General features: G+C 40.4%; 1 protein-coding gene across 1 annotated transcript in view; it reads left to right on the top strand.

Annotated features, from left to right (window-relative positions):
• PELI2 (pellino E3 ubiquitin protein ligase family member 2) overlaps positions 1–13,715 on the top strand; it is an 80,390-nt gene that overhangs the window by 18,207 nt on the left and 48,468 nt on the right. Inside the window, exon 2 of the mRNA XM_075503867.1 lies at positions 8,345–8,474. Within this exon, the coding sequence (XP_075359982.1) occupies positions 8,345–8,474 (130 nt within the window). The remainder of the gene's footprint in view (positions 1–8,344; positions 8,475–13,715) is intronic.

Raw genomic sequence — 13,715 nt, 5'->3', positions numbered from 1 at the left:
AGGAAGCTTCTACAGTAAATTCCTCCCACCCCAGAAGAAATACCAGCTAGTTTACATGAGTGTCAAAACTATGCTCCTGACGGGATCTCAGTTGTCTTGTTACAAATAGTTAGAGTAATAAAGCCCCGACTCCTGTGCCCCTCACTTTGAGACTGGTTGCATTTGCTACTTTGCTTCTGTATTTTCTTGCTCCATAACTTTTTTCCCCATATCAGTGATGGGAAGAGTATCAAAATAGCGGAGAGGCTTGGGAATTTTGAAGGAAACTGGATGTGTAGTGTAAATAAAGCTGATTAAAAGCAGTTCTTAAACAATTGGTTTGTTATTTGCAAGCCAATAGCATCCTTCAACGTTTTGTATAGGGCAAAGTTAATATAGATCAGGTGTATATTTTCTTGAATTGCCTATATTACATAAGCTAAACATGCATGAGAATTAGTCCGTTGTATTTTCTATAAATATTCTCCCTGAAACAAACTTGATTTTTTTTTTTTTAAACTGTTGTGTTCCAGTTGTTATAATAGCAGGGTAGTCCTGCTGACAGTGGAGGGAACGTGTGGAGTGGTATAGTTTGAAAAGCAGCCTACGAATTAATCTGAACTGTAGTGTACCAGATCCTTTCATCACTTGGCGGGGGGGTGGGGTGGGGTGGTGGAACAAGAAGAGGCCAGATACAGGCTTTTTTTTTCCCCCCTCAGAAACAGGCTTTTTCCCAATAAATCAGAACGCCAAGGGAGAAGTAAGGTCACCCTGGAGAACCCCAGCTACTTCACATGTGATTTCTTGCGGTGTTTTCAGTAGATAAGGTTCTACTTAATTTGTATACCCCGTGAAGGAGGGAAGTACGTTCTGGCTTATCTGATCTGTTGTAGGTGCCTCTGAAAATTTGTTGATTGGTTTTTTTTCCATGGCGTGCATAACCTTTTAGCCATGTGTTCAGCTAATCCACACTTCTGATTCTGATCAGAAAGAGGCTGGCTGTATTTGAACATAAAAGCACCATAAACATAGTATACAGCTTTTGGTCAAGTTGACTGCTAAGTTCCTAATGGTAGCAGGAGCAATTAGGAGCAACTTTTGAAGGGTAGCTAAAAAAAAAAAAAAAAAAAAAAATTAAAAATAACCCCTAATCACTAGCCAGTAATGCAAATCAGCCTTCTCTGAAAAATCTGCCTAATAACTGTAGGGGTTATCAGGTCAGGCTGCATTTCACTGAACCACTGCAATGTCTTTGAAGGCCCTAGGACTGTACAGGTGGCAGCAAAGGAGGCAGGCAGTGCTAAAATTTGGTACTGGGGGAAAGAAGGCTTGTGGTGAACACACAGGATTGATCACTATGCCAATGAGTATTCCAGAAGTACTGGAGAAGGGAATACTTCCTAAAGTGTTTTGTGAGAGTAAAATGACTTCACAGATGCAAGTTGTAAGAACACTTGTCTCAAAAAATATATAAATTAAAAAATGCTGATTATGGCCACAATTAACTACTCCAACATACCTTTCTCACGGATAATCAAGTTCACAGATGCAAAAACATTGCTCTTAATTGGGGAAAGAGATGAGATTATTTGGGACTTTGGAACTTGCAGGTTTGGATTTTCTTGCTCTGCAGGAAGACTACTTTATGAAGCTGTACTGCTGGTAGTGATTAGGAAGCATTTATGCCTATAGAGATGTCTTAGCCAGCAGAGTCTGAGGTGGGACTGTCTTTCAGGACTTCCTCCAAGGTTGCATAAACCAAAGGTCTTGGATCGGTGGCTCTTCTTACTCAAAGGATGGAAGCCCTTTGCTTACCCATGAGTTACTCATTGCTATAGTTGTTATAGTAACAAAAACTCTACTTAAGGCTACTTTAGTTTGCTGCTCTAACTACTTAAAATGTTTTCCTTCAGAAAGAAAGAAAAATCAGATGGGAATCAAATCTTCTAGCACGTGAGCCTGCTGTGAAAAGGAAAAGAGAAGAGGGTGTTTAGGTTCTTTGGTGGATTTGGCAGGAAGTGCAGACGACTTGCTTTGACCTGAATCTCCCTTGCTGCATGCATGGGGAGAGTTTTAACTCTAAAGATGTTGAAACAAGGATTTTCCAGACTAACTGAAATGGAAATGTCCTGGATCAAGCCTTCGAGTTGGGGATGGACTAGGTGGCTCCTTAAAGTTCCATCTAGCTGTTTTCTCTCATTCTGTGATGAGGAAGCAACTGTACACTTAGCCAAAGGTACATGCGATGCAATGGGGAAGGTGCATCTTTGAAAGACAGAAGGGAACCTTCTGGTCAGTCTAGGCTTGTTGAGCTACCCCTGAAGAATGAGTTTTTGAGTACGGGGGGATGATGATGAGGACAACAGTACCCTCCTTCCAACCTCCAAGAAACTTCAACATGAAATGGTGGTGTTGTAATCTGTTGTAGTCATCTGTGAAGCACTACGCTGTTCAAGAAGCAGTCTTGGGTTCCCTGCCAAAACTTCACCACGGGAACAGGCTGACGATTAACAATACCTCTGGTGTTAGAGGCTGCTTCTGAGACAGAAATTGATGCATGTAGTAATCAGCTGGAGACAAGCTTAGTCTTAAATTCATATTGAGTTAATATCTGTAATACTGATACACAGTACCAGAGAATAGAGTTCAAAGGAGAAAATAAACCAGTCCTGTTGGTACAGAAGTACTACTTACCTTTGCTTTTCCTATTTGGCAGCACTTCCCAATGAGATTAAGTTTAAGAATAACTTCACTGTCCTGTTTCACTGAAATTCTCAGATAATTAGCAGGCAGCAACTGCTTGTTTTATGAAGCTCTGGTACAGAAAAATATAAGTGGAATAAATAATTGTCTTTAAAAAAAAAGAAGAGAATCCCAAACCATTCAAGTTATTTTGCTGAAATAGTACATCAGTTCTCCTAGATACAAAATGAATTGTTCAAGGGAGGTGGTGTAAAGAGTATGATGAAATACTGGCAGTGATATAACATAAAAGGAGACACAAGTTCACTTATTTTGTTGTCAGTGTTGCATATGTTGAAGCTTTCTGTTTGCGTTTTGACATCAACTGGCATGTGGCTTTTTTCCTTTTAATCTGTGTTCAAGGGAGTAAATGTTGGCTGCTTCAGCAGAAGAGGGCTTTCCAGTTAGTCAGGACTTCAGCATACAGTCGTGAAAAGCTCTGGGGCTGGATATTGTCAAGGTGAAGAATGTATCTTTAGACTTCTAATGTTGTAGATGTCATGATAACTGTAGACTTGCGATACTTCCAAAGGAATCTCTCCTGCCCTCTGTGCCATTTTTCCCTGGTTGCTGATGTAAGTGCTTCTGTGGCTTTGCAGTGCACTGCAGAGAGAGGAATTGATGTGGTTTAAAACTAAATTTAAAGCATAAATCTGGTTTTGTTTCCCCTTCACGTGAACCAGGAGAGAAGTAGCAGGAACAAAACAGCAAATGAAAGGTGGAACTGCTGCTTTTGGCAGCAGTGTTGGCCCATGCTAGTTCAGTGATGGTAAAAATACGGTGTAAGCACAAACTGAATTTTTGATACGTGCTGAGTATATACTACTGTATGATACCAAACATGGAATCAGAATGTACTTAAAAGGAGAAATTCACTCAAGTCTGACTTCACAGTGAAAACTGTTGCTAATACTTCCGCAGCTTTATTGCTTAGCGCAGCAAAGATGTGCTTTCTCTCCCCCTTTAGAACTGTGGTAACAACTGAACTGTAGCATGTCATCTGTTCAAAGCCAAGTCTGTGAAATGGGATGGTTTGCATCTAAAAATGACGAGGCGCGCAATAGAACTGTTAGCAGCAGGTGAGGAAAGCAAAGTGAAATTACTCCATTTTGTCCAGATGAAATATTGCTTGTGACAATTATGACTTGTTCAGTTTGTTGTCTTTTAGGAGGTAGGTTGCATAGGTATGGAGAAGTATTTAAGTTTTATGATAGTTTGTATTTTCATAGCGTTGTAAAAAAAAAAAATCATCTACATCCAGCAGCTTCTGTGTCTGGTAGCTAGTAGATATTCCCCTTAATTTTGGGGGTAACTTCCCTGAGTTGAAGTCTAACTTTTCGAGGTGCAGGTCAAGATTTTTAGGGCTTTTGTCCTAAATAACAGAGGTCTTGTTTACTCTTTGCCACTGGCTAAGCCTGATTCCTTTTAAAAATCAAACCAAAAAAGCTTGTGTAACAAGCCATCCCACAAATGATTCAAAACTTGTTGATGATCTCTGAAGTAGTCAAGTAGGTTCCTACAAGACTTGTAGAAAATAGGAACTTGCCACAGTGCTCAAACTGTGGGAGAGAGTGTGTGTGGTCTTGCTCTCCAGACAGCCATGAATCCACACAGAGGAGAGGCTTTCATTACACATCCCAACCATGGGAAAAACATAATTGGAGTTTGCAGTTCACTGTATAGCGAAGTCCTCAACTGTTTGATGTAAATCTGTAGGAAACTGGCTTTGATAATTGTGGTGCCCATAGCCTATGCCAGCACCACTCCCTTGTTTGCAAGGAATAGTGCTATCAGCAGAGATAATTATCCCACGAGGTTTCATAATGCTAGTTGTCCCAGTATTGCTGTCACTGAGAAGTATTTGGAAAAAGTATAGGGCTGCTCTTACCACATGCGTTGGTCTGATGTTTTGGAACATCTGCAGAACTTCAGGAGTGCCCTGTAGATCTGCATGTGAGCAGGATGGTCTCAGAAATGGTCGTTCTATCTCTGAAATTTTGATTTTTTTTTTTTTCCCCCTAGTATGTTGTTTCCAACTAATAAAACAATTGTTCTAGGCTTTTTGGTGGGGTGGAGGAGAGTTCCAGCTGCAGGTTGCCTTTTGGTAGCGCTGGCCATCTTGTGAAGCAAAAAGTTGGCATGCTAATGTGCTGGTCCCTAAGCTGCATCAGGCTTCTGGAGCTATTGGAAGGGTGCAGGGAGAAGGGAAATGAGCCGATGCTTGTGGAGAGGGCTTGTGAGAGGATTCAACAGGGAGCTTCTGTTCTGTTTCTGAAGCTCCTGTTGTCTATGGGAAAGCTCGGAGTCTCCCAGTGTTCAGTGATGGGGAATTTGTGGCCTTAGTCCTTGTCCCTCCTCTTCCTTTGCAGTTCCATCCTGCTGCTGCCTGGGAGGAGACAGTTGTTGCTCACTCAGGCACCGCTCAGTTGAACAGCTGAGAAAAATGAAGAATAGGAGAGGGCTGCTTCTCTTGCTATAGCTCCTTGTGCCTGTGCTTAGAAAAGCTGACTCAGCAAGGTGTGGGTGGACATGCCCGTGTTCCTCCTCCTGAGCGCTGAAACCCACTGCGTCCTGCGGGACAGCTCAGTTTAGAAAGGCAGGGACTTGCCAAGAAGTGAACGTGGGTCTGCTGCCTCAACAGCAATCTTAGTTGCACATTTACCAGGACAGAGATGCTGGGTGAGTGGGTGGGTGCAGGTCCTGTTGCAGCTGACAAGATCCTATGGCATTAGTATCGGTTCATTTGGTATGTAGATTGTTTAGGTAGTGGCAAGGAAAGGTGTGGCCCAAGTGCCATGGGGAGGGCTGGTTTGTGGTGAACAAGTTGAGAGTCCTGGCCTAGAAGAAAATGAAGACCTTTGCTGGCTGTGGGGAGAAAGGAGGCAAGTTCTCTGACGCTAATTTTTTTTCTCCTGTGAAGCACATATGTATGCCTTGTAATTGTTCTAGCTCTTTTTACCAGTGTCAGATCAAAATAAAACTTGCAGGTCTATAATTAAAGCATAACAAATAGTAAAACTACCACTCAATTCCTCCTGCCCTTTTGTGCAAACGAAATTTAGAAATTGGCACAAAAAACCTTCATGGAAACTTGTTGGTGCTAATCAGGATGAATGAATTAAACTTTCACTTTGCTTTTATTTCTTTCCTATTTAAAGTTTCCAAAAGGCTTTTTACCTTCAGTGGCTTCTTTCTTTCTCTTTTTTAAAAGATAATTAAATCCCACAGAGACCTGAAATGAATCAAGTAGCCTTTCCCAGTTACAATTGTTTTGTGAACATGAGAAAAAACAAACAAAATAACCCCACTAGCCTGGTTTTAACTTTTGGTGGAACTACTTCAATTCAATACTGGTTAACAGTTACACAAATACAAAAACTTTTAATTACAGAATATAAAGCTAGTGGTGATACTAGTTATATATTATTTCTGAAGGAGTTATTGCTTTCTCAGCTTTTCAGATAAAAATACTTGTAGAAAGAATGCTGTCTTCAGGCAAGTTAAAACTTGCTGGCATATTCATGGTAATATAGTGTCTTTGAAAGAAAGCATGTGTATATATATCTGGGAAGATTCAAGCTGGAGAATCAAATCATTCCTATTTTAAGGGCTGGTATACAAGTTGCCTGTGGATTGTATTGATACCTCTTTCTAGGAATTGGTCTCTTGTGATGAGGACCTGCTGTGTTAACTGAGTGCTACTCTTCTTGTGTAGGGTTAATAACAAGTTTCCAGGGTACGAGTAGGCCTGGCATGAAATAAGTGATTTACTCCTGTTATTTTTCTGCTGTGTTGGGGAGCCTCTTTTAATATTCCAGAAAGATACAGTAGTCTTCCCTATGAAAATAGGAGTGAGAGAACAAGTTCAATTGTAGCCCAGCTGAAAAGTCTTAACTTATTATGTGTCTCTAGCATCATGTATTAAATGCATACTAAAAAAAAGCCTGGTTTTATGTTCTAGAGATTCTTTCAATCTTAAATCTTTTCTTGTTTGTGCTCGCAAACATTCACCGGTCCTGCAGTTCAGATCAGTGGTATTTAGACTGCGCATATGAAGTTTTAAACTATTCCTGTGCGACACCAGGTGCTCCCTGCCTGAAGTAAGCAGTAAGCCTTCTGCAGGGCAGTGCTGCCGAGCCTTAACAATGAGACCGCTCGCTTCCATCCACTACTCATTTCTCATTTGTTTGCAAAAGTATACAAGGCTCTCCAAGTGCATTCTCTTATTACACAAACTAGTTGGTTACATAGACAGAATGTAATGATAAGAAAAAAAAGATTCTGGGTTACTGCATTGCTTTTCCTAGTCAGTGATTGTCACAGAACTGCTCTTACAGCCCAAGCAGCGAGTGACTATTAGCCTTCTGCAGGGCTACAAATAAATGATTTTAGTCTGCAGATAGTGTGGTGGATGTAGAGCTGAACTACTTCTAAGTGTATCTCTAAACAGATAATGAGTACTCCTAACTTTTTTTAAACCTCTTATGCTTTGCAGGGAGTTAGTCACCTTTTAAATCTTCCTCTTCTCCTTTTCAGATTCTTTTCCTGAGTACGATGTTGGCTTTTAATCATAAAGACTGTAGGAGAGGGATATATGTGATCAGTATAGAATAGACCTCACCAGTAAGGCAAATGAGATTTATAAGTGGAATAACATCTGTAGTTCTTCAGGCAAAAGTCTGAAATCTCTGAGGATCAGGAATGGAAGCAGCTTCTGTGCAGTAAAGTAAAGCCTTGAGATCTTCATAGACCAGCCGAGAGTTACCAAGAATGTTACAGGTGACAGTGCTGTGATGAGAAGCATCTACTTGTCCTAAATCTTCGGGGTGGGGTGGTGACGAATTCAATGCTTATGCATTGCAAAGAAATTTCCAGTTGATTCCTTCCCTGGGGAAGGAGCTATGTCCCCTTGAGGCTTAAGACTTCTCTGAATAATTAATCTGTTGGGTCTCTGTCCTCAGAGAGAGATGAAAGAACTGTCAAAGGCTGCTGTGTTACACCTGATAAAGGAAGTCATTAGCAAGTCTTCAGATACACTCACATAAATTAAAAACACTTGCATCCTCTTTCTTTAATAATAGATGAAGCCTTTAGGATTCGAGTTTAAAAAAAAAAGGGAAAAAACAACTAAAAAAACCCCCTATGAGTAGAATAAAATTCCCTTTCACTTAGTTTGACTTGCCCCTAAATTACTTTGTTTTTCCAAATCGCTCCTGTTCTTCCTCTTGTCATCTCCATTCCGGCATGAGATGTGGGGAAGGGGGTGGTAGGGTAAAGACACTTAAAACTCCCCATGTGCTGAAATTACAGAGAAGACTTAAGATTTCTTCTCCCAAACTCCTTTAATTCTAGAGGTGAAGAAGTATTTCTGTGGCTGAACAACTCGGTATTTCATTTGTAGTTGATGACCGTATTAATGATGAATAAAATTTCAACTGTTGGTAGGGAAAGAATGTTTGAATGCTCATAATCCAAGAAACAAAATTTACTGTGGCTGCATTGCTTTCTTTGGTTTTGACCATGCATTTGATGACATCAGGATATTGTGACCAAATTGCTGCTCTCCTTTTCTGAATTCCAAATTGGTGGTCTTTTATGCCAAACTTTTTTTCTTCATTTCTAGGTATAATGGATCCCTCCCTAACGGTGACAGAGGACGCAGGAAAAGCAGATTTGCCCTTTATAAGCGACCTAAGGCAAATGGAGTTAAGCCCAGCACTGTTCACGTGATTTCTACTCCCCAAGCGTCGAAGGTATGTGACAGTGGGGCAAATCCTGTTTTTCTCATGATCCTGGGTGGAGAACAACTCTCGTATTACTACTGATTTACCTTGCTGTCAGTTCTGTGGTAGTCGGGTGTATTTGTTTTAATGAAAAGTCTGCAGTAGATTTTCTTTCTAGGGGTCTATATCTTTCATTTTAATCCAGTTACCTGTTTAAAATAGTCTTTAACCTCAGGTATGAGATAATCTGCCCTTTCTTGCCCCCATTCAGACAGCTGACTTTGTCAATGCTGATGGTTTTATCTGAGCCATAGAGTAGTCATGTGATGCAAATACAAGAAGTATTTTAATTTCTTTCTCACTGGAGTGTAAGATTGGTATGTCTCTTTCCTCTTCAGGAAGATAACTGACATGGTATAAAAAACTTAGTGATCCCTCTGGACCTTTCATTTTTGTTGCTAATAATGATATTGTATATGTTTTCGCTTGAAGTCTAGTGTAGGTGAAGGAGGAAAAGCAGTAAAGTAAATATATTAACGTAGTAATATATTACTGTATAGAACTGTCCAGGTTAAACTTCTGGTGATGGAACATATTTCAAGCTGCAAAAAGTCATCCCATCTATTCTCTCAAACCCTTTTTCCTAGAAGCAAAAATTGACTAGAGTTCTGGCCAAAGTGGAGGGAGAGATCTGTGGTGGCACTCACAAAAGTGGATGGTTTGTAAGAGGTGTACATCACTTTTACCAAAATATATATTGGGGGAGGGAGAGAACATAGAACATTCGTAGAACTGGGAGAGTTGGGGTTGTTCAGCCTGGAGAAGAGAAGGCTCTGGGGAGACCTTATTGTGGCCTTTCAGTACTTAAGGGGGGCTTATAAGAAAGATGGGGACGGACTTTTTAGCAGGCCTGTAGCAATAGGACAAGGTGTAATGGTTTTAAACTAAGAAGGTAGATTCAGACTAGATATAAGGGAGAAATTTTTTACGATGAGTGTGGCGAAACCCTGGCCCAGGTTGCCCAGAGAGGTGGTAGATGCCCCATCCCTGGAAACATTCCAGGTCAGGTTGGATGGGGCTCTGAGCAACCTGATCTCGTTGAAGATGTCCCTGCTCATGGCAGGGAGGCTGGGTGAGATGACTGTTAAAGGTCCCTTCCAACCCAAACTATTCCATGATTCTGTAAGTGTGTTGTCTAACTTAGACCAAGAGCAGAATATTGTTTAGAACATGGTATAGGATTATGTTTTCTTTTATAATATATACCATATACAGTATACACCTAAACTTGTCAAAATACACAATATCAGAGCTTTTTTTTTTAAGATTGTATAGGGCCTGCCTAGTGCAGATGAATATGTAGCCTTTCGGATTAAAAATGTTTCTGTAAATGTTTTTCAGTGTTCCTGTTCTCAAAATGAAAGCATTTGTGAGTTAAATCTTCCTGATGAAATCAACCGTCAAAATAGAATGCCTGTAGTAGATGTTTGTGTGTTGGTAACTCAGGTTACTTAAAATGTAACAAATGAAAAAAATGTGTTTTACATAGCTGATGGAAATATACACATGTTCTCACTGGATAATCTTAAGCATTTGGACTGCAGATAGTATTTCAGCATTTGAGTTGCAAAATATTTAAACACCTGGCAGACACCACAAGGTATCTGGTTAATGTTCATCTGTGTTGTTGTTGTAGTGCAGATAAAATATGTGTGCTGTACAAATTAGTGGCTTTATATAGCACAGGGTCTGAGATATTAAAGCCCCTCCTCTGAGGATTTGGATTTGGGTAGATACGGCAGGTTGGATGGATTCTTTTGCACTTTTTCTGAACCCTTATAAAAGAGCTTCTGTGTATTTATACTGTTGTCTGGGGCAAGGCTGGTGGCCGTGTGCCAGAACAGTGATGCAGTGGATTTCAGTTAGCGCTCTTTCGGATGCACAGAAAGGACATTTACACGTTAAGATGCTTTCGTAGGCTTTTCTAACATCTTAAACACCAAAGCCTAAATATGTTTTACTAGGAATGGCTTCTGCATACAACTTCTGTAAGTTATTCCAGAAACATAGACTAACAGAGAAGAGAGTGAGCTGCTTTGTTCTTGGAAAATAATGTGCAACTTGACCTCAAAAGTTTTGTTCTGCTCTCAGTCTTTCAGTCTAACTCTTATTTAAGGAAGATAAAACAGTGGGAGCTTGTGCTGCACAGGATATTAACAAGTTTCCTCCCTTTACATCCTCCCTTCTAACTCTTCAGATACTGGTTCTGTTTTGCTTTGCTTGTCTGTCACTGTGTAAACTGAATTTTTGAACAGAAAGAAACATGTTATTTTCAGAGTACTGATGCTTTTAAAGTGGTGGATTTAGCAGAGGTGGGTAAAGCACTGTCTGGCTCCATTTGTTTTGTCACTGCTGTAGCATGGATGCTTGAGTAACGTGCATAGCTGGTTTTGTGCTAATTCCATTAATGCAGCAGCTCAAGAACTGTAACTGTCACCAATTTTAAGTTTAGTGTGTCAGCCTGAAAACGGCAATAGCTCAGAAGATGATGCTTGTCGTGTTCCATTGTCCCTGCTATGCAGGTGTCAAGGACAGCTGGAGTAGCAATGGTTTCGGTAGTAAGTTTAGCCGAGCTAATTGCATATGAATCAGTGCCTTTTGTTTTTTCCACTGGAGCGCCTTTTTTTTTTTGCTACTCTGCCTTCTGGAGGTGTCAAAGAAAATTTAGAATTATTTGGCCTTCTGAGGGTATATGGGTGTATTTGGGGGGAAACCACTGCATGGGGTAATAAGTCTCAAGTTTTTTCAGAGTATTGATAAAATATGCATGCATCTCTTCAACATTATGCACTCGACTTTAAAACCTGTTTTATTAACTCTATGCTTAGGCACCACTCAGGGAATTTTCTAGTGTTGTGTGTTTTAAACTCAACCTATTTGTTTGAGACAGACTTTTTCCAGCATTGTCAAAATTGGTATTCCTGTAAGAAAGGAAGCTTAAAACTCTTATGCTCTTTCTTGTTTGTGTGTACATGTCTGAGGTGGGGAAGCGTGAGCCCGTTCATTAACTGTGTGTGAACCTTGCTCGAGATTTTAATAATCCCCTTTGCTGGACTAGAGAGTTTGTTTCAAAACCATCAGGTCACAGGAGAGGCCATTTGCTGCATTGACTTGGGTTTCATGATGAAGAGGAAGACTACCATGAGTCATGATCGTATGATCTGTGAAAACCTTCCTCTGACTCCCAGACTCTTAGGTGTAAGTTTGCTACTAGCTCATCATGACATAGCTAAGATTGTTGATTTTTATTTTCAAGCTATTAGAGCTATTTAACAAAATAAAAAGTTAGTTGTAATGTTTATTTTGTTTGGTTGAGTTGTCTTTCATGTTGTTGCTTTCACATGTAATAGTTAATGCTGCGGAACTCAAGTCTAGGTCTGCTGGTGTCTGAGATGATTACAAAGTTTACTTGTGCAGAAATTTTCCAGTGAGTGCTGAACTTCAAGTGAGAGGGGGATGTAAGTTTTCAGAATAATCACCTGGGAATGATGGGATGCTAAACTGGAGTTTATTAGGTTTTTGGGGGAGATATGGGAGGGTTTTTAAGGGTTTTTTGTATTTTGGGGCTTTGTGGGGTTTTTTTTAGTCTGGGGTATAGATGTCTGACAGGGAAAGGGGTAACTGAAAACAAAACCAGATTAATATCTCTGTAGAATAATATTTGAGGACAGTGTATCGTTCTTACAGATCTTAAGTAGGTGAATAATATGCCCTGTGTAAATAAAACTGTATGATCCCAATTTCTGCCAAGCAGAGATGTTCATCTTCCCGTACACATCCAATCTGTTGGTTCAGTGGGCCGTTAGGTTAACACTTTCCCCCTGTGCAAACACAGGTGGATCTTCATTCCTGTTTCCTCCTCTTCATAGCCATCACTAACTCCGTGTTGGAGGTTGTTAGTTGGAGGAGTTCTTTTTGTGGAACTGTGGGAGAGAACTCCCCCAGTTCCATATGAGGGGGATACTGGCAGCTGGTGTTAAGTATGAGGTTACTGGTGACACTGAACATTCAAGTCCCCCATGACTCTGTATGTATGCATTTAGATTTCTTTATTGGTTTCTAATGCTTTGGAATTACTTCCATGGGTGTGAAGGTTAGAAAAATGAAGAAGGAGCTTCATGTGCATTTGAGTTACTTGAAGTATGGCATTAGGAAGCACAGATTGTTGACATTAGTCCTTCAGGATTCCCTAGGATTACTCTGGAAGCATGAATGAATTCTGTTGTAGCAGCATGTGTATGGTATTTGAGACCTTCCAAAGTATTGAGTCAGTGGGCAAGAGAATAGAACTAGCAAGCACTAGAAGTACTCCTTTCTAACAAGTGAATGTTGCGCTTTGATACCTGAGCGCTTGCATTCTTAATACTGACTTGATAGAAGATTGCAAATGTCTTTTGAATTGTTGCAGAGTACAAAACCCCCATCTTTAATACCTTTTTATGGTGGTATGCCTTGGTATTTATTATGCCTGTCTTGGGATCAAAGTTTTCCTTTGGTAACCTGTGGTAGATAAAGACAACCTGTTTTCTCCCCTATGAAATTACTATTTCAAGCTGAATGGGGAAGATCTTTCCGACTTCAAGTCCAGTTACCTGCTGAGTTGGCTTCTGCTTTGTGCTGTCTCAACAGCAGCTTGTATAGTCACTGCCTGGGTTCCTGCAGCTCAAATCAAGTTTCATGCTGCTACTGGAGAAGAACAAAATGCAGCCATACGAATAATTATTAGGTCGGGGAGAGAGCTGCAATTTGTGCTTTGAGTGACGAGAGAAAATGGAAGTGTAGGATTCTTGTGATTAGTTATCTACTGTAGATATTGCATCTGCTTTGACATACTTTATGAATTTTGAGTAAAAAGACCAGAAATCCTTTTGGCACTGACAGCTTTTTGGTGTTCATTCTGGATGAGAGCTGTAGAGTTCAGCTGCTGTCAGGAGGGTACTGTGTCTGTCAGTGGCTTCTCTCTTTCCTATTGGGCTTATTTATGGTGTAATCAGTTCACAGAGCACTAATTTGTTCTGAAGTAACTTAATCACATAGGTATCTTGAGAGTCCCGAGTTGTGCAGAGGCAGCTTTTTCTTGGCTTGTCAGACTGAGTCTACTTGAATAATAGTTTCCTCAGTGTAGAGTGTCCTTTTCGTCTATTAAATGAGCATCACCTTAACACGCTAAGTCCCTCTCCCCTTGCAAATAGTAGGGGATGGTTAGACAGA

Source organism: Mycteria americana, chromosome 5 (assembly GCF_035582795.1).
Source record: "Mycteria americana isolate JAX WOST 10 ecotype Jacksonville Zoo and Gardens chromosome 5, USCA_MyAme_1.0, whole genome shotgun sequence".
NCBI lineage: Eukaryota > Metazoa > Chordata > Aves > Ciconiiformes > Ciconiidae > Mycteria > Mycteria americana.
The sequence above is the reverse complement of the archived record's forward strand: the minus strand, read 5'-3'. Positions and strand labels throughout refer to the sequence as shown.